The 21,901-nt window shown below is 38.4% G+C and overlaps 2 protein-coding genes across 15 annotated transcripts in view; one reads left to right on the forward strand and one right to left on the reverse strand.

Annotated features, from left to right (window-relative positions):
- Positions 1-6,649, forward strand: part of LOC5568795 (potassium voltage-gated channel protein Shaw) — a 367,684-nt gene extending 361,035 nt beyond the window's left edge. For all 12 annotated transcript variants that reach the window (XM_021847458.1, XM_021847459.1, XM_021847460.1 and 9 more), the window contains one exon: positions 5,099-6,649. In XM_021847458.1, coding sequence (XP_021703150.1) covers positions 5,099-5,400 — 302 coding nt within the window. In that variant the 3' untranslated portion in view covers positions 5,401-6,649. The remainder of the gene's footprint in view (positions 1-5,098) is intronic.
- Positions 6,650-13,406: 6,757 nt separating this feature from the next.
- LOC5568794 overlaps positions 13,407-21,901 on the reverse strand; it is a 46,312-nt gene continuing 37,817 nt past the window's right edge. For all 3 annotated transcript variants that reach the window (XM_021847474.1, XM_001658110.2, XM_021847473.1), the window contains exon 5: positions 13,407-14,665. In XM_021847474.1, coding sequence (XP_021703166.1) covers positions 13,493-14,665 — 1,173 coding nt within the window. In that variant the 3' untranslated portion in view covers positions 13,407-13,492. The remainder of the gene's footprint in view (positions 14,666-21,901) is intronic.

Genomic DNA, 21,901 nt, shown 5'->3' on the forward strand with positions numbered 1-21,901 from the left:
AACGGATACTATCTATAAACACTTGTGGATACTTATTATCGCCGAATAAAATAATTTGGAATTTGATTTTTGTCTATGGGGCAACGCACTGTGCGACGCACACTGGGGCAGAATCGAAAAAACGCGGAAACAACCTGTAATTCTTCGGAATGAAGAGATAGACGTTTGGTGTCTTCAGCGAAAATGGTCCTTTCAATGAGACCGATTTTTTTGAGATAAAGTCATATATTTTTGTATTATTCGCATAAATGGCTCATATGTCATTTCGGTCAAATGGCATTTTAGGTGTATGGTTTCTTCGGCAAAGTTGTTCATTGTTTTATGCTGAAAATTATTGCTGAAGACGTCAAATTTCCAAGGCCTACTGTTTTTAAAATATAGACATTTTTTTCTGAAAATGGTGCTAAAAACCGTAATATTTGAGTTTTGCATGTATTTTTTCACATAAAATGCCATATATCGCCTATGACTATGAAATGTATTGGCATAAAGCAGGTCTGGTACAAATTTGATGGTAAAAATAAAATATTGTTTGATTTTTCAAAGAATATTTCCAAAAAACAGAGATATTGCGAATAGGCCATTCTTGTGATCGGGCAATTTCGGGCAGATGTTTTTGTCGCCATCCACTTACGAAAGGTCAGAGCATTATTGTCTATTATTTTCTAGGATATGATATTCGATATATTTTTTCTATGCGATCTGGAAGTATGCTAAGCTTATAAAAAGTTTCAAAATTATTATAGCAGTTTGCCAATGAAAACAAAAGTTCATAATAATAATTAACATCTTTGCAGTTTACTGGTGGTTACATTTACTTAAATATTTATTACAAACATTGATTATGTATTTTCTATTCGCAAAAATGCCATAAGCGCCAGATTCATTATGTCAAACAATATCGTTCGATTCAATATATAGGTAGCTATATCTTTTTCTGAAAAGTTTATCGTTATTTTATCCTGAAAATAATTGCTAAAGATGTCAAATTTCCGAAGCCTACTAGTTTTGACAAACTGACAAAATTTTAAGAAATTTTGTACAAAATATTTATTGTCTATTGACTAAGCTATAAACATGCTTGAAGTAGAAGTTTTCCAATTAAAAAAGGTCCAAATAATGATGAATATTCTTGCGGTTAACTATGTCAAACCTAGCACAGCTTTTCTATGTTGGACAGTTATTCATACCGCGTGCATGAAGTACTCGTAGCATATTGGATTTCAGCCAATGATTCCAAAACGAAAGCTTATCACAATGCACAGATGCATTCACTTTAATCAAAGACGAAATAAAGACGATCATTTCGTTTCCGTTTGCCTAAAATTTGATGGCAGGTTAGGTAATATACAAACATATAAAATACTGAGAGTGTAACAAACAAACGAGTGCAAGTGTAACACAAGTTTGCCAAACTTCGGTACTGAGCGTAGTACGGAGAAACCGAATATAGTACTCAAAACAATTTTATCAGTTTTTCAAAAATAGTGGGCTTTGGAAATTTTACACCTTTCGCAATTAATGTCATAAAATAACGATCAAATTTGCCGAAGAAATCATATACATACCTTAATTGTCATTCGACCGAAATGGTTTGATATTAGTCTGGCGCTTTGGTCATTTTTGCGAATAGAGCAATGTAAAGGCAATGTATATAACACATATTTGAGTGAATTTAGCTACCAGTGAAGAATGTAAATTATTATTTTGAAATTTTGTTTTCATTGGAAAACTGCTTCATTGTGATGAAGAATAATTTTTAACCTTTTTATAAGCTTAGCATACTTTCAGATCGCATAGAAAAAATATATTAAATATCATATCCTAGAAATTAAAAGACAATAATGCTCTGACCTTTCGTAAGTGGATGACGATGAAAATAACTGCCCGAACTTGCCCGATCGCAAGAATGGCCTATACGAAATATCCCTGTTTTTTGGAAATATTCTTTTAAAAATCAAACAAAATTTTATTTTTAACATCCAATTTTTACCAGACCTGCTTTATGCCAATAAATGACATAGTCATAGGCGATATATGGCATTTTAATTGAAAAAATACATGCAAAACTCAAATATTACGTTTTTGAGCACCATTTTCTCAAAAATTGTCTATATTTTAAAAATAGTAGGCCTTGGAAATTTGACGTCTTCAACAATAATTTTCAGCATAAAACAATGAACAACTTTGCCGAAGAAACCATACACCTAAAATGTCATTTGGCCGAAATGGCATATGAGCCATTTATACGAATAATACAAAAATATATGACTTTATGTCAAAAAATCGGTCACATTGAAAGGATCATTTTCGCTGAAGACACCAAACCTCTATCTCTTCATTCCGAAGAACTACAGGTTGTTTCCGCGTTTTTTGCCCCAGTGTGCGACACTTGAGGTGACGAACCTATCAAAGTTTGTTGAATAAAGTGAACCTTTCGCAAGTCTACGCTCGTAGTGTCGAACCATTCAAAGTTTTTTTTCAATTACAAAAATAAAAGTAAAAGGAAAAAGGTGTTTTGAGAAAAAACAATTGGACGTAAATAATTTATGAATCAGAGTTTATGTCGACACTCACAGTGACGAACCTTTCATAGTTTGTTGAATAATCATATTTAAGTCTCACCGTTGTAACGATTAATGGTGCAATCGTACATATTTTATAGATTAGAAATAGTAGCATGAAACGAGCTCACCAATTGATCCGTCATCCTTGAGCAGCAACAATCCACTTTCAGCTTCACTCGTTTACTCGGCTATATAAAAACACACAGAGAAAATAGCCGCGCGACCCGAGAAGGAAAACAACTGACGACTGCTCGGGCTTTCTTGACGCACTGCCCAGAGATCAACACGGCACTTTTTCACTTACCCTAACCGAACATACCGATCACGCCAAGGTCAAAGGATCAAACACAACTAAATGATCACGGCACTTTTTCACTTTCACTCGACCGACGCGCGACTTGTTTGATCCTGCCCTCATCGCCGGCCCCCGCAGGAGCAAGCGTCAAGGTCGAAGGATCAAACACAACTCCTTGAAAATTTGTCATTTTCAATCACAAAAAGTGTAATAAGCAAAATATCAATATCTTTTTAAATTCAATTATACAACCATTGAATTTGTCAAATCAATATTTTTTAGCACTGGATGACTTCAGGGAAACGTGCACCATTTCAGAAGAATATTGGCATCTATTTTGTATATGAATTTGGAATGTTAACGATCATTAAGCAAGTACGTGAGGATGTGCACCATATAAATACTACATTTTTCTATTTCACACATCTGGTTCATTATATAATAGTTATTATAGGTTCAAGAAGAAGCTTGATAAGGATTTGATTCTTTGCTCCATTAGATAAAGCAATGAGCAATGGAATCCAGTAACATTTGATTTCAACAAGGATATGACGACTACGGAAAATTTATGTGTCTATTATATTTATATGGGCTGGTTGGTCTAATAAACTCTCAGCAGAAATACAAAATTGATATAGGTTGGACACTGACATGTAAGTGGTCTTACATGCGCTAGCTGGTTTATCAGGAAACGATGTCTGTAAAAAAATGTGATAACATTGTTATTTGCGATTTCTAAATATTTCGATAGGTTCTCATTAAAAATAGTTTACTTATCGTGAGATTAGTTTTCATCAGAATATCCCTACAAAAAATACAGAATAACAGAAAATAGCAATAAATAATGTAGTAATCAACATTGTCACATTTTTTTTGTGCGAAAGCTGCTCAGGCAGGCATGAGCTCTTTATGATTCAGTTTGTGCACAATGCTGATCATTTGTGAAAACTGATTTAGTGGTAACATGCCTGCTTCTTACTTGTAAGATGAAATAATTTCTGGTTAAACCATTTCCGATTTTTTTTTTATTTTTTGATTCTACATTTCACATATTTTTCGGCAATTTTAGCACCAAAACTAGGCAAGCGACGGCTCAATCTTAATGATTTTGAATCCCTGTGACTCTTCAAGTTCAACTATAGATGGAAAACCACTCTGACTAATTGTGACCGCTGAAACCCGGGAATGACCACCGGAGATACCCGTATTGTGAGATATTTAAGTTTTTGTATCAAAACTAGGCATACGACGGCTCATTCTTCATGTTGGTTTTATTTGATGGTTTTGATGAGATTTTATTTTAAGCGTCGCACTGTTGCCATGTTTCCACCATTACTACTGCTCATAAGTCAACGTTAGCTCAATGATATGGTTAGTATGGGTCTGGCTTTCGACCAGGCAACATTGTGACACTAAAAATAAAATCTTTCATTGTTGTTCATAGGCACGCTTGAGAGAGTTGAATTGGGCATCTAAGAGTGCCGGAGGAGATGTAGAGTTTTGAAAGAGAATGTGAGGTCGTGTGGTTTCAGGTTGCCCGATTTCGCTGCAGAATCGTAATATGTAGCGTGTCGGTTAACGCGCCCATTCTACCGAATAAGGAGTCGTATGATCGAAGCCCACTTGAACGATTAAATTAATGTTCACAATGTTACATCAAAATCTGTCCAAATTGACTTTTGTGTCAACGAACTTCAGGTTATTTTTAAAACACCGTCGGCTGGTATAAGCCGTAATAGATATGACAAACTAGGCATACTAGAAAAATGTTAAAAATGAATTGCCGTATTGATCTATAAAATTATATTTACTCTCAGACAAAGTGAAAAGAAAAATGAAACACAGGTTAGCAAATATAACTTTTCTGAAATAAATTATTTCCAACCTTCTAAGAAGAAATCTGATAATGACTATGAATGTTCAGTGTATAAGGGTTGCGTAATGTAGAAGAATTCTTCACGTTGTATTCTGACTCCTCTGAGTTGTAGATTAGTGAAAATGCCATTTATTTTTAAAAACAAGTAACTGATTGATGTCATTTCACAGAAAAGTTGAACACTACACAAGATAAAACAACACGGTAGAACTGTAGCGTTGCACATTCTCACACTGCATGTCCACTGTCGAATACATCGTGTAGCTCGAAACTTCCCTTACTGTATTTCTCAATGGTCGATAGTTCTACAACTTTACCGAAGCGAAAAGCCTAATCCCAAAATTCTGTTCTCTCCGACAGGTCCGATCGGTGCCAGTATCGTTGCCATGTGTCCCAAGAACGTGGGCCTTCACACCAATCCAGCTCTGGCAATGTGCAAGCCAACGTTCGAGGTTCGACCTCCGGTGATCAACGCCCTGAACAACCCAACGGTACCACCTCCACCGACAAGCACCAAAACTCTTCTTATTCCAAGAGATGCCAGCATCGGGAAATTCACCAACAACAATAATAATAATAATAACAACAGCAGCACTATGAACGCAAATGGTAATGCCAGCACAGTTACCAGCAAAACCGAAAATGACAACAACACCAAATGAAGCCAGGCTGAGTGCCTCGGAAAGTTGGTTCACTGCTTGAAACGTATTCTCCAACGGATGGGTGCACTTTTTCGAAGCTTAACTTTGTACATTCGACAGAGATAAATGTAGCTAGCTTTTCTGTAAATACATTGAGAAATCGAATCCTGTATATATTTTAACAATCTCGCAGCATTTATAGTCTATAGTTATGCAGATTATCTAAAAAATTTACTCTTCATTCTCGGTGGAGTTTTGTCCCTAAAGCGCAACGAAGGCACCAGTTGCAGCGAAGGAATGCTTTAACATTAAATTCTTGCTGAAGAAACAAATGAAAACAAACACAATTATTCTTATGATCGCTCAATTAGAACGTAACATTTTGGTCCATATTGATTGAACTGCATCGGAAGAAAGACATAATCGGTAGAGAACGACTTTCACCTAGACACTCGCTTTTTGCAGTACAAACCAAACCGCTGATCGTATTAGTTGTGAGAGTAAATCTTCATTCCACAGGTTTCTTACTTAAATAACTTAAAAGAGAACGTTTCCATTAAACAACCACTAACGCTACGGGTCGAAAAAGTTTCACATTTTCTTTTCGAAGCTTCGTTTAGATCGGGATACATGGACCAAAACCAATCGTGCACATAAATTTCTAATTCAGACCTATTTATAATATCCAACGCAAAATAAAAAAAAATAGTATGTCCAAAAAAGTATTTAACCGCCATAGGAAGAGAAGGTACTTATCACAAACAAGAAAATTATTTTTCTTTCAATCATTCAACACTGAAGTCATTTTCAAGCGAAGGACAAAAGCATTTAATGTGATACAAGTAGAGTTACTAAAAACGAAGTTTGCACTGGAATCGAGGAATTTATCGATGTAAACAAATAACGAAACACGATCAGATCGAACAGCTGTGCAAATTGTTGCGCTGCACTCACAGAGAAACTGTCAAACCATGTTGTCAACAGAGATTTTAACATATGCTAGTTACCGAAGAAATTATATTTAACATTAATCGCTAAGTGTAGAACGAAAAAAAAAATCGATAAGGGTACGATTAAAGCCAAAGCCTGCATTAGCTACTACTGTTTTTCCGTTTCATAACACTGAGGCTGGAATTTCCGTTACAAACAATCTGAGTGAATATCAATCAAGGAATAGTGCTTACGGCGCAAACTTTGACCATGTCTTTCTTTATCTAAGTATGATTGAATAAAACGCTCACCACATGCAGTGACAAGTATGGATAAGCTATTCGATGTGGTTTTGGATGAGTCAAGCATTTGTTGTATCCGAAAATGTCCAAAATGAGAGACGGATATCCTAATGGATATTACACAAAATGCAGAATAATGCAAACATTCCTACAGGAGTAACTTCAGGACATACGTTCTGGAAAGTTCCATGATTAATTCTTAAATAACGAGTTTATGAAAGAAAAAGATTTCTTTAAGTAATAGAAAGTTATTCAGTATTAGATAAACTTTTAATTTATCATAACGGATGATTAAGTTAAGTGAATTATGCCACAATTAATAAAAAGATTACTCCTGGACATCTCAAAAGATTTCAAACATTTTCTAAGGACTTAGAAATTTATCTGAAGAATTTTCCAGGACAGTATGTTTATTCCCAGTAAACACAAATTCGAATACGATAGGAAATAAGAGTACACATACGGAAGCGTTATACGTACATGCGCCATATATCGCCTCCACGTTTGAACACTCATATCCTATCATATACGATCATATGTTAACTAGGTACGGTCTCCTGAAATTCTTACTGGAAATCTTCCTTGAATTCCTAGTCTTGCAACCTCGTAGGAACTCTTAAAATTCTTGAAAAAATATTTTCAAAAATTCGTCAGCGATTTTACCAGGACGTTTTTTTTTTTCAAACACTTTTCCATGGGTTATTTCAAACAGGAGATTCCCGTTGTATCCCTGAAAGATTTAATAATTGTAATTAGTACTCCAGTTTTAAGAAGATGTAAGTATTTTGAATTTAAAATTCCATTTCTATTGCCTACATTTGAACAGATACGCGTATTTCGACTACCGCTTGAAGGCTTCCTAAGTAAGGAGTGTATCGAAAAGTAGTCGCAAACATTCAAAACAATTCTTTGATCAGAAATACTTTATAATGTATTTGAAACTTATAATGCAGTGATATTGTGGCATTTTGTATGATAATTTTTCAAATGACTAACAGATAACGATAAGAATCTTGCACACCTCCGAAAAAATTGATATTTAAAAAAATGTGTTAAATTCCCAGTGAACCACATATCGTATAAGAATGTGCATCCAAAATCACATAAAAGTGAGTCTAAAATCACACGCACAAGATACCAGATAAAGCGTTATCAATGTCAACACAAGTTGTATATAAATCCCCAATACGATTCATAAACGACAATCTGAGTTGACAGCAAAACATGTCGTAAATATTGCAACAAAAAATCGTGTTAGGGGGGTCTGATAGCCGTAGCGGTAGACGCGCAGCTATTCAGCATGACCATGCTGAGGGTCGTGGGTTCGAATCCCACTGGTAGAGGATCTTTTCGTAAAGGAAATTTTCTCGATTCCCAGGGCATAGAAGTATCTTCGTACCTGCCACACGATATACACATGCAAAAATGGTCAATCGGCAAAGAAAGCTCTCAGTTAACAACTGTGGAAGTGCTCATAAGAACACTAATCTGAGAAGCAGGCTTTGTTCCAGTTGGGACGTAACGCCACAAAGAAGAAGAAGGGGGTCTGTAGCCTTGAGGTTACGCTTTCGCTCCATAAGCGGAAGGTCATGGGTTCGATTCCCAGCCCCTCCACAAAAAACCCATCCAGCCACCAGAAGACGCCTCACGGAGACCCGTGCTTTGGGGAGCACATCCATCCTCCGTCAGTATCAGATGGTGACTTAGACAAACTGACCCTCTTCGCAGGCAGCTAGCCTCGCTAATAGCAGAGCTCTCTCCTATCTGCTCGGTGTGAGAGTAAAAGAGTAGGAGAGAGTGAAACTAGATGTAAATATAGATAAGTTAAAAATAGATCTGTATCGATAAAGAAGCTACAGATCAACTGAGTCCGGCACAGTAGTGGCCACGAGCACAGAGTGCTTATTAAAAAAAAATCGTGTTAAGTAGTATAAACTGACAGATCGTTTATCACTTCAGAAAGGATCATATGAAATCGCAATAACTTAGAAAAAATTGCCACCCAAACTTGGTCTCTGCTGACGATCGGCCTCAAAGTATAACATAGCAGCTGTCGCTGAACATGAAACATGCAATAATATTGAAAATAATCGCAGTTCTTATATGAAGCCCTTGGTGGTACAGTGGTAAGGAGTCCGTTTTTTAATCCAGAGATTCCGTGTTCGAGGCATGTTGAAAACTTTTTTTTATTTTCATCCAAATTTGTTGGTATCGTATATCTAGTCGCAGAAAGTCTGAAAAAGTCGTACCAAGTATGCATATAGCCTCCACTTTGGTAGGTATATAGCCTTACGGGCATTCTATACGATTGAATTGATTGATATAGAATGATGTATAACAAAAGTTATACCAACCAAAATGTTGACTGGGTTTTAAGAAAAATTGGTTTTTGTTTATGCTCATATATTCTGAGCCACAACTCTCATGACATAGTATAAGAAATATATTGAAAAATACATAAAAAAAGCATTTGAGGCAAATTCAAAAACCAAAATAAGTCGTATTTTTAAGGACCTCGTTTTTTGTTTTTTTTTTCTTTCCACACGTTAATGGTAATATCGCACGATTGGAACGAATAAAAAATGTTTTATGATTGGAAAAGTTTCTTTGCATATTTATGAAGTAATGTAAGCAAAAAATGGTACTCTATATAATTACCGCTACATATGACAGAGCTTCAAAACTTGATTATACAAAAGTGACTTTCTAAAACCAACCAATAATTGAGCTTTCTTTGAGCAATTATTTATTTTTTTGAAATCCGTTTTACGTGCTACATGAAGTAAACATATTTTCCGATAGAATAATCTTTTCATCCTATTATGTTAGATATAAATTTTATTCAATACAAGTCATCGAATCCTCAGTAGACACGTCAAAAATTTAATTTTGTGTGAGATTTTGTTTTCTATGCTTAATAAACCTTGTTGTATTTTAATTAAGACTGCGTATTATCCAATAGTTTTTTAGTTGCTTCAAAACTTGATGACATGATGAAGATTTGGGTGAAAAAAGCTTTTAAAAAGATAAACTCTGAGATATACCCTTTTGAATGTTTGTGACTACTTTTCAATACACTCCTTATCGGCAACTTGCATTGAAGAAGAGAAAAATAAGCATTGAGAGCCGAACAAGAAGGTACAAAACGTTAAGGAATTTACAAGTAAGTACATCAAGAATTTCTCCTGGCATACTACCACAGATTACTACAAGAATTCTTTCAACAATTTCGAAGGATCTTTCAGTAATTATTTGTGGATGTCCTGAGGAGATTGATGAAGGATTTTATAATGAAATCTAATGAAAAAATACCAAGGTCAATATCACGCAGAAATTCTTTTAAAAATCACTGGTGGATTTTTGGTGGAATTGTTTCGAAATAATTTGAAATCATTGGAAGAATAACTGTTTCGATATGCATGCTTTTTATGTTTGTGAAGTTAATTTTTTATTTAAAATTTACAGCAAGTAGCAAATCTTGGAAGGAATTTCTGAAAAAAAACCCTGATGAATTGCTAGAGGACTCATAGAAATGACAGATGAAATTCCTAATTAATTTTTAGAAGAATCCTTTTATTAAAATAAATTGTGAAATTACAAGGATTTCTTTCCCAGAGGTGAATGATCAGACTTCACAAATAACAGTAACTAGAAAAGTTTCTGGAGAATTCCTTTAAGAAGTGCGTGAAAAGAAAACATGGAGAAACTTAATTTTTTTATAATTCTTCATTCAAGTGAATTGTATCACATTGTCCTATTCCTAGTTCTTCATCTGACTGGGAATACCAGATGGACATCCCACAAAAAAGAGTAAAGAAGGATGGTCAGAGTGGCAAGCCTTTGAGCTCAACTATTGGGTCTCACCATTGTGGGTTTTTTACGTTGGACGATGGACACAAATAATAAAAGGGCAGTGCCAGTTACATGTTCTACTCAATTGTGTACACCACATTGTTCACACTCTTGGCGAAAGAATCTGCCATCAAAGTTGCACGCAAACTTCCTTGGATACCCAATGCCCAGGACGAACCCAGGTAAATGTGAATCGTCCTTATGCAAAACGTATTTATGCGAAATGGCGGAACGAAAGAGTACCTGTTTCTGCACAGGCAGCGTTGGCGTGGGTTGATGGTAGTGAGCCGGAGATAGTAGCTGTGTTGTTATATTCACCAAAATGGCTTTGATGAGTGAGTTTAACGAATAGCACCGACCATTTTTGTTGCACAGGAATTTATCGAATGTAGCGCAGTTGTTGCACCATGACCATATTAATTCCTCAAGCGCGTGCACGGAAATAAATATTGTCAGCGCGGTCAAAAGGTAAAATCGTTTTTTCGCCGAAGTTGGATTTTTCTCAGCATTTATGCAAAGTAAGGTAACTTCGGAAGTGACGCATTTGATTCGCATCTGGCTGCACTCTAATGCCCTCTATTTTCGAAATAAGGTATCTTGCATGGAAACCGAGAAAAATGTATTTTCGTCAAACTGCATTCTAACTGTAATTCCTATGGGATTCTCCCAAAAAAAATCCTCTCGGATTCTTTGGAAATTCTTTCCAAATGTCTAAAGTTATATCTTCGATTGCTCTGCCATTCTTCTGAAACTCTCCAGATACCTCCCAAAGATTCATTTGAAAATATTTTTCAAGGATCCATCCGATTTTCTTAGGAAATTTCTCTAAAATTTATCCGAAAATTCCTCTGAAATTGTTTGAAAATCCTGTGCTGCTTTAAAATTTTTCATTGAAAAAATAACTTTTGAAATTCTGGAACAGTCGCTCTGCCATTCTCCCGGAAATTTTTCGGAAAGTGTTCTTGATTTTTTTTTCGTGATTCAGCAGTGAATTTCCTTTCAGATTTTCTTAAATCCTTGGTGAAATCTTCTGAAAATTCCTCATGAATTCAAATGGAAATTCCTTAAGAAAACTTCCGGGTAGCCCTCTTGGACTCTTAAAAATTACCTTTGAGATTCTTTCGGAAATCTTTCTATGAATCTTCTGATCTTTCGAGGATTCTTGTTGAATAACATCTACAATTCTTTTGAATAACACTTTCGCTTCACCTTCGAGGGGAAGGTTTTTGTATGTATGGGGGTAGCCGTTCCCATCAGGGCTGGCTGATTTACCGGAACCAGAACCGAGGGCAAAGTTGAGCTCTCGCATGGATGAGGAGCAGTTCAACGAGGAGAGGCGTCATGGTCCTCTGCAATCACGAAATTGGATAATATGGATTGGTTGTTAATGATTTTTCGGCGGAAAGCTGGATCCTTGAAGTCACTAGACTACCAAAGTTTCCCAGGGTTTCGACAACCGCAAAAGACTCGGTGATTGTTGACCCTTGGATGTCCAGGGAAATCGGAATGATTTTTTTTATCGCTTAGGGCGGTAATCTTCCCCATGAATCTGCCGAGATTTTGGAAAAATTATGGAACCAATAAATTCTTCCCATGATAACCGCTTAGCTGACCTTATGGTGAAACGACGTTTTATGTTGACAGTTCGGTAAATCCTGAGATTATCTTCTTTCTCCCGATAGTCGATGGGGAGCCTTAGGGTTTTCCGGCGTGCTATAACAATAGAGCGGATGTCATCAGACCACCAGCGAAGAGCATTCCTTTCTTTTGCTGCTGCTTTTTGGGATGGCTGAGGCAGCTTTGTAATAACATTGGAAAAGCTAGCTAAAGGAACAGATTCTTCTAATTCGAAAAGGTGATTGATGTTTGATTGGTAGATTTGCCATCCCGCCCGATCGTTACACCACCTGGGGGCGTCTGGTGATTGGCAGGGACATGGCCGCTGCAGAATTCCGAATCGGATAATGATCGTTACCATGCAAGTCGGCGCAAGCTTGCCATAGGAACTTGTAAGCCATGAAGCGACTTGCCATTGATGAATCTATGGACGAAGCGACACGGCCGTTGTAGAAGCTGGATGGACCGTCTTTAAGGATAACATGTCTATATCGCCTAGTCTAGAGCGTTAAGGCTAGCTGTTCACCGTTGATCTTTCCTAACAGATTTGATGGTGCGCAATGAATTTTCCAAGGTGCAGTCAAGGTTCTAGAGGAGGGAGTGGTTAATAGCGGTAGTTGACATACGATGCACTTCCTGCAGAGCAATAACCCAGGCGTGTGTCAAAAACTATGGATTGCTCAGAATGTGAGAGAACCCGTGAGTTTTTTGACTAGGATGATAAAGATGATGTAACTTTGATACCCGCAGAGTGCTGTCTATTGGATGATGAATCAATTTCAGATGAAATATCTAAAGATATTTTTGGTGTAATTCACTCACTTCTTTCACCCATAAAATTTGGAGTAAAACGTGGGACTTTTGCAAGAATCTGAAAAATTTGTATAGTAAATTCCGAAAAGTGTTTTCTGAAATATCACTGGATATCTTGAAAACTCTTTGGAATTATCCATGCATGAAGTCGCGAAAATATGTCCGAGAAACGCACAAAAAAAAACTAATATAAAAGTTCCAAGAGATTTTGTAAAGGAATCTGTAGAACAATTTTTAAAGATGTACTCAGTTAGAGATTTCCGGGATCCTTAGAAATGGTCCTGCTATAAAAATATCCTCCTTTTGTGTTTTCGCCTATAGTAAGACACCCCTGTCAGAAAAGTATAGATTTGTTGTAACTCCAAAAATTTCTTCAAAAATTGCTCATGCTCGCTGTTTGTATAAAAAAAATGCCGATTCTTAGAGGCAACAGATGAAATAAAATATTTGCTTTTATCAGTTCCTTCGAGCACAATTCGATTTTCGGATATTCATATGAAACACAATTGAAAGCAGATTTTACACATTTAATTACTGGCAAGCACTCACAGCTAATAAATATACACGCACACACTCGTTATTCCTATCACTAAACCCATCTACCCTGCACACGGAAGTTGATTGTACCTCAAACAGGCTCCAATGTTATCCTCTGGACTTCCCTTGTCCGTGCCTTCCCCAAAATGAATCCCCAACCCGAACGGGGTCACCGAAGTTTCCACCCGACATGGAGACACCCCCAACGGACAAAGTGAATTCCCACAATGCACCGGAATACAGCTGGGCAAGTCACCCATCCCAGCGCCGATGAAATCTTCTACTATACAAGGAAGGGTGATGCGGTCCCGACAGTTGGAAATAAACTGCCGTGAATAACCGCCGTATTGTCGGCCTTGCCGATGAGATCCTTCGAAGCTGCGATACGAATCGAAAATGCTTCGCGAAAAGAACGACGGGAAGAAACTGTCGAAGAAGCCACCACCACCCCCTCCAGAACCTTCGTCGGCAGCATCCGGATCGTCTGCCTGTGGTTCATCTGCCGCTGGCTCATCCGCTACTGGTTCGTCTGCTGCCGGTTCATCTGCAGCTACTTCCGGTTCGTCTGCGGCCACTGCATCATCTGCTGGTGAATCCAACAATCCTGGACTGCCCTCACCATCTGCTGCGGGCACCAAGTCATCAACAACAGGAATGTCAGCTACCGGAGCTAGTGGATCACTTGCTATTGCCGGATCCGAAAACGTTCCCGTTCCACCAGGTCCACCAAGAGTCCCACCTGGTCCAGCTGAACCACCAGGCCCGCCTGACGACCCTCCAGGAAAACCACCACCTGGGGAGCTTCCACCGGCATCCGATAGAGGATTTCCTATCCTGAAGGATTGATCATCACACGGCTCGTAAGCAACCGAACACATGCCTTTCTCCTGCCGTATGCACGCTCGGTAATTGTGATTCGCCAAATGTCTTCCATTTTCCGCAAAATTAAACGTTTGTATAACTCCTTCCAGCCCCGTGTAATACTGCATACATCCACTCGGTGCCCGTTGACTGAACGGTATCTGCGTAATCTTAATTTCCCACAGCCGTTGTGTGAAAGACCGCGGCGAAAAGTTCATGAACAGTTCAATCTCCTCGTCCGCCCGACTCTTCGGGTTCAGGTCGTAGTACAGATGCTGTCCACTGTTTTGACCGCACAGGTCAAACGGTAACACTCCCCCAATTAGTTTGAACACATCGCCATCGCAAATTCCCGTCCGTCGATTCGGTTGTCCCTGTGGAATGAAAGCAAACAAACAAAGCGGTCAGTATAGACGCGGTGTGGCTGGATCCTATATTAACGGAAATAAATGTGCACTAAGTGGATACCCACAATACGAAAAATATGGCGTTCGAGCATCTCCTCCAAGAGTTTTAAAATATTTAACAAGGAAATTTCAATTAGTCTTGATTTTAAGGTAACCATCGTATCTACATCAACCATTGAAGAGATGTGTTATCCAAGCACCTTTTCTGTAATTTTGAAATTACACAGCAAAAAAAATCTTAAATTCACATGGCACGTAAACTTCTATGATGATCATGTCAAACGAGTTATAACTGAATGTTTAACGACAAACAATGTAAACTATCTCATTGCATTCGAAAAAGCTTGCAATCTTGAGTGCATGACGATCCATGATCTTTCATCCAACATTCGCCAATATTACATGCTTTCTTGCATCTTGAAAGTGAAATTGAAAACAAGATAACTCAGTTTACATGATTCCATGCTGAATATTTTGCCAAAAATAATGCACATGGATGGTTTTCTATATTTCTGCATCATTTTTTCAAAAGTTCTCCAAACATTCTTATTAGGCTACAGAATTTTCTCTGGTAGCACTTTGGTCTTGAAAAGATGCTGAAAATTACAGATTTCTTGGAAACAACTCATCCTATTTGAAAGTTTTTTTCATACCTAATACCTGACCTTGAGCTTGATTGGCCGCCAGTGGTTGCTACTCCAGTATTACCAGATCAGCTACACTTACACAAAGAACCAATCAAACCAGAATACTTGAGACTAGCAGACACCCTAAGTATGTAAATGCTGGGAATCTTCTCTTTTTTAAGGAAACAATGGCTCCTGCCACGATAGAATGCAGACAACCCGGTGCTAGGCAGCCATGTTTTCGTGGTCAGCATCAAACTCAAGAGCAACAACATACATTGGCCTAATCATATTAGGGAATTTTTCCTCCAATACTATAATGTGTTTCTAGCTAATCACATCAACACAAATCGACTTGCTGTACTGCAATCCAATAGTTTGCAACCGTTTGTTTGTTCGAATAACTGTTGTTTTGCGGAAAAAGATTTTTTTCAGAGAAGAAGGTTTCGCCATCATCAATTGTTAATCCTCAAACGGTTATTTGTTTACAAACATTGAGCTGTCAGTGGGAACCATTTCCCAGTGGGAACCAGATATGTTTGCTCGTTACTTTTCAATGGAATTGTATGGGCGGTGTCAGGAGGCTGAATGCAGACCAATGAGAGGAGAAACGAGGAATTGATGTTGCACTTAGAACTGACCTGCAGCAGACCGAATATAATCCTGCATCTACACCATTTCATGCGGAAGCATATGGGTATTGGGAATTAAGGCAATTTTATGGCAGAGAAGCTTTTGCTTATGTATCAAGAATAGGGGAAGGCTGTAAGGGATGGTACACAAGTTATATTACGCTAAATTTTAAATTTTTAGACCTCCTGTCCCCTTTGTCATGTTTTTGTATGAGCCCACAGGCAATCATGTAAGGCTTGCCACAATAAGCTTGACCTCCTCCTCCCCTTGGAGCGTGACATAATTTGTACATGAGCCCTAACGAGCGTGTTGTTAAGTTCTTTTTCATAAATATTATTCTTTGTTGAAATTATTATCAAACTACGAATAGAATACTGCACATATAAAATATTGGAGCAGTTACACTGCGGAACACGTTTTTGTCTCCAGCACCAAAATACCGCTATTCACTTAATTAAGGGTTGCTGAGTCCATTGCCGTTTTTAGAAATATCATAGCACGTCTAGTTGTTGAGATGTTGACTGTTGAAAATGCAAAAAATGACTATTTCAGCCAACTTGCATGCAAATTTGCCAGCTTGTAAGGTAATATATTGGCTAAATTTGCCACAGAATTCAAACTTTATGTGTATAACAATACTTATCATCAAAGTTTGTATTACTTTCGATACGGAAAAGTTATTTTTTGATGGTTTAGAGAATTTTTGCATTTTGCCATATAGAAGAAACGAAGAATTTTGTATGGAGACTACAAGCATGTTAAAAAAAATCGGTTTAATCGAAATTTAATCACGCAATTTCAATCAAATTATGTCTGAAATGAAAGTTCAAGTTCTATTTTGCATGTTTGGTGGATTAGATTACAAAAAAGTATGATAAATTGTACTTTAAATTTCATGTAAACATGAATAAAACCAGTGTTTTATATAACTTTGGCGACCTGTAGCTAAAAATTGTGACGTGCTGGAACATTTCTGAGAATGGGACCAGATTCAGCAATCCCAAATCTACTAGAGACACATAATTTGATCCTTGAGACACGCAATAATGTCATTTTTGTTACGCTGCGTTATATAAAAATTTATCATTTTAGCTCATTCTACCACACTCCGCTGGATTTCCCACTGCAAAGCGCGCCAAATATCCAATCGGAAACGGTTGCAAATATGCTGGGTTTCTCGCTTTGCACGCTATCGCCAGCGTACACCGACCCGTTGAGAATCCTTTGAGGATTTATTGACCTTTTCCCGATTCCTTTCCTCCCATCATTTTGTCCGCACTAACCTTCGTGATTTCCGGTGACGAAACCAAATTATGACGCCCGATCTGAGGAATCACAAGTCTGAGAAGATCACTTTGAACTGATCTGTGGAAGAGGCAAGAGTGGCCAGCATTTGTTTCGCGCCGTGGTGTTGTGTAGAAAGTAGATGTGACATGAAGTTCGTTTGATCAGTGGATCTTTAATGAAATTAATGTGTCGCTATTCGGTTTAGTGCTAGAGGGGGCTAAAAGGGAAGAAGGCTGACCGTTACAAAGCGTGCTATGATAATGGAAGAATGGAAGCGTAGGGAAACGGTATGTTGTACGTCTCTGGCAATGAACGAATAGAATAATAGAAAAGTAGTGGTAGATATCCAGCTAGTCATCGGATAACGAACACAATATGATAGAACTGCCTGTGTTGTACAAAACGACATAGTTGCATGTCGCATGACCATCTCATAGTAGGCTGTCACGGATAGTTCATTTAAAAGGCTGTCTTGGGAATCAGTTGATGACAGCCGCACTGCCTTTATACGCATAATTGTCCCATGTTCCAAAATAGTCAGTGTTAGATCTCCGGTGAAGTAAGTCGCATTCCGGGTGATTCTTGCACAGTATTATAAGATCGCTGGCAGTCTCCCCATTTCTGATAATTTAAGTATTTATACTTCGGTGAGTTTGTCAGAAAATTTATCCGGAGATTCCATCCTATTCTTTTGGTACTAGCATCAAGAATTTCTCTAGAAATGTCAAGGATTCCTCCGGGGATTGTAGTATCCGTCAATCATATCCATTTGCCAATTGATACAGAAAACATCGGATATGAATCGGCACATCGGTTCGTCACAACAGTGTTATGCCCTCGAGCTTTTTTTTTCCAGAAATTCATCAGAAAATTTTCATTAGCAATTCCTCCGGGGACTTCGTCCAGAAATTCTTTCGGGGATTTCACTAAAATATCAACCGGGAATTTTTTAGAGAGATTTTCTCCAGAAATTTCCTCAAGAAATTCCTCCAAGAAATCCTCTGGGGATTTCCTCCAAGAATTTCAAGGATTCATCAAAACAGATCCCCAAAAGATTTTGTCCAGGAATTCCTCAGGAGACTTCCAATATCAACTCATGAAGGAATTTCTTCCCGTAACTGCTCCGGGAATTTCCTCCCGAAATTCCTCTAATAATATCCAGGATTCCTCCACCAACTACTCCGGGGAATTTATCCAGGAATTATCCAGAAGAATTATCCACTAGAAATTCTTGTGGAGTTAATTCGACAAATTCCCTACATTTTCACCAGGAATCCCTCCAAAGTTCAAAGGAATTTCTCTAGACATCCTCCGGGAATTCCTCCAGAGTTTTTCGCGTATTTCTTATGGAGTTCCTCCAGAAACTTTATTAGGATCCTCCAAAAATTGTTCTGGATTTCCTCTAGCAATTCATCTGGATTTCATCAAGCAATTCCTCAGAATTTCTCCCAGATTTATGTCATGTCTACCTATCTCAAGTGATATTCCTTTTGACTCTGGTACCTTTTACTTGTTCGTACCTACGGGATTTCTGAGCTATAAATACTGGCTGCCGTAAGCTGAAAGGGAGACTTCCCGAACTGTGGACTGATTAACATATTATTTTATTCTTTACTTTCAGGATATAAAAATTTACACCGCGAATTCTTCCAAAAATTGCTCTGGAATGTTCTTCCGAATCCATTTGAAATTCCTTCAAATTTCCCCAATAGTTTGTCTACTTATTTCTCCAGAGTTCCTCGAGGAATTAACCTGGATTTCCTACAGAAACGCCTCCGGAATTTCTCCAGAAACGGCTCCGGAGTTTCTCCAGAAAAGCCTCCATAGTTTCTAGAGAAATGCCTCCAGATTTTCTCCAGAAACAGGGTTCCCCAAAATCTCCTCCAGAATTTCTCAAGAAATGCTTCTGGAGTTTCTCCAGAAACGCATCTGAAGCTTCTCCAAGAAGGTCTCTGGAATTTCTTCAGAAACGTCTCCAGCAACGCCTCCGGAGTTTCTCAACAAACGCTTTCAAAGTTTCTCCAATGCTCCGGATTTTCTCCAGAAACACCTCTGGAGAAATGCCTCCAGATTTTCTCCAGAAACAGGGTTCCCCAAAATCTCCTCCAGAATTTCTCAAGAAATGCTTCTGGAGTTTCTCCAGAAACGCATCTGAAGCTTCTCCAAGAAGGTCTCTGGAATTTCTTCAGAAACGTCTCCAGAAACGCTTCCGGAGTTTCTCAAGAAAAGCCTCCATAGTTTCTCCAGGAACGCCTCCGGAGTTTCTCCAGAAACGCATCCTAGGTTTCTCCAGAAACACAACCGAGGATTCTCTAAGAACGCCCATGGAGTTTCTCCGGAAACGCCTCCGGAATTTCTCCACAAAAGTCTCCAGACTTTCTTCAGAAAAGCCACTGAAGCTTCTCTAGAAAAGCTTTCGGAGTTACTCCAGGAGTTTCAGGAGTTTCTTCAGAAAAGCATTGATTTTCTCGAGGGGCAACTCAAGAGTTCCTCCAGGAACACCATCAGAGTTCCTCCAGGAATTGCACTGGAGTTTCTTCATAAATTCCTTCAGAGTATCTCTAGGATTTTGTCTAGAGTCACTCCAGGATTTTTTCGGAATTCCTCCGGAAAATTTTTCGGAGTTCCTCCGAAATTTCTCTCACGGTTCCATCAGAAATTCTTTGAAAGCTTCACTGGTAATATCCACCATAGTTTCTCCAGGAATTTCTCCGGAGTTCCGGAGCATTTATTCCGGAGTTTTTTTCCAGAAATGCCACCGGAGTTTCTCCGAAATGCCTCCGTTGTTTCTTCAGAAACGCCTTCGGAGATTATCCAGAAACGCATCCAGAGTTTTTCCAGGAAAGTATCCGGAGTTTCTCCATAAATGCCTCCAGAATTACTCCAGAAACGCCCTCAGAATTTCTATAGAAACGCCTGCAGTTTCTCCAGAAATGCTTCCGGAGTTTCTCTAGAAACGCTTCCAGAGTTTCACCATAAATGTATCCGGAGTTTCTCCAGACACGCCTCCGGAGTTTCTACGGTAAAACCTCTATAGTTTCTCCAGAATCGCCTCCGGAGTTTCTCCAGAAACGCATTCAAAGTTTCTCCAAGAACGCCTTGGATTTTTTCCACAAACACCTCCGGAATTTCTCCAGAAACGCCTCCGGAGTTTCGCCAGAAATGCTTCCAGAGTTTCTCCAGAATCGAATCCAAAGTTTCACTAAAGACGCTTCCGGAATTTCTCCAGAAAATAGGTCCAGATTTTCTCCATAAACGCCTCCAGAGTTTCTCCAGGAACGCCTCCGGAGTTTCTCTAAAAACGCTTCTGGAGGAGAATTTCTTCAGAATTTCTCCAGAAACGCCTCCGGAGTTTCTCAAGTAACGCTTCAGAAACCGGAGCTTCTCCAGAAAAGCTTTCGAAGTTTCTCCGGAGACGCTTTCGGAGTTTCTTCAGAGGATCAAACATGTCGCGCGTCGTTGCGTAGCGAAGGGAAAAAGTGCCGCGGATCGTTAGTAGTGTTTGATTCTTCGACCTTGACGGTTGCTCCTGCGAGAGCGGGCGATGAGGGCAGGATCGAACGGATCGTTAGAAGTGTTTGATCTATTGATCGCGTTGCATGCTCTTGTGTGGGCGAGTAATGAACACTTGTTTGGCGTACAATGCGATTAGCTAATTATATCGCGAATTCGGTTAGGCGTGATTCAATCATGGATCGCATCACCAAACACTGGTGACTTCCAGATCTCTACTTATCCCATAACATTAATAACCTTTCCATGACAACTGTGGAGGTGAAGAGGTAACAGTTCTAACTAACATTCCTTCTCTTCTTCGATGACCGTAAGGACGTGGCGCTATTGGCTTGTAAAATTTGAGCGCTCGTTTTATGCACATTGATGAACGGTAAGCTAATCCCAAACCCATTCATTAAATCGCCTGTGCAACTTCGATTGCTCTGATCAATCACCAAGTAGCAACTACGAATTGTACGGTCATCTATGCTCATGCTAATGCTCATGCTCATAATTGATCTCCCAAGTAACAACGATCGGTAATATTGAATATGACGTTACCTACTAAAATCTTGGCTCCTGAAGCCGAATACGGAAGCCAAACTCTTACAAATCATTTACTTTAAAAGTTATGTATTTGAAAAATAAAAACACCTTGAACAAAGCAAACGCCTACAGGTAGGAAATTTCCTAAGCAAATTCTGCATTCTTCATAGTGGTTAGTCAGCTTGGTCGATTTAAAATATTTATGAAAATTTTGACAACGGAATAGTTTTTGGCGTTGCCATGATTAGTAAAAACCTCATTTTCCTTGCTAACATACCGTTTTGATTCAAATTCCGGACACTCTACTTTGTATGGGAAAGGTTTCACTTGAAATGTTTCAAAATTTTCCAACTTTCAGGGTCGTTTTAATAAGCATTTTTCATAGCAATCCATGGAAATTTATTATACACATTTAGTTTTGACGTTCCTCTAACGGCTGGGCGAGTTCAATATATAATTTTTGCTATTCCGTTGCAAATCAATCAACTTTTCATTGAGAAGTTGATCAACATAACGGCTTACTTTTCCTACCAAATAAAACAGTGCTGGAAAGTGCTACTTTTCAGCACTCTTTTCGGTGCTGAAAAGTAGCACTTTTCAGTACTGTTTTGGTAGG

The sequence above is a fragment of the Aedes aegypti genome, chromosome 2, assembly GCF_002204515.2.
Source record: "Aedes aegypti strain LVP_AGWG chromosome 2, AaegL5.0 Primary Assembly, whole genome shotgun sequence".
NCBI classification, from domain to species: domain Eukaryota; kingdom Metazoa; phylum Arthropoda; class Insecta; order Diptera; family Culicidae; genus Aedes; species Aedes aegypti.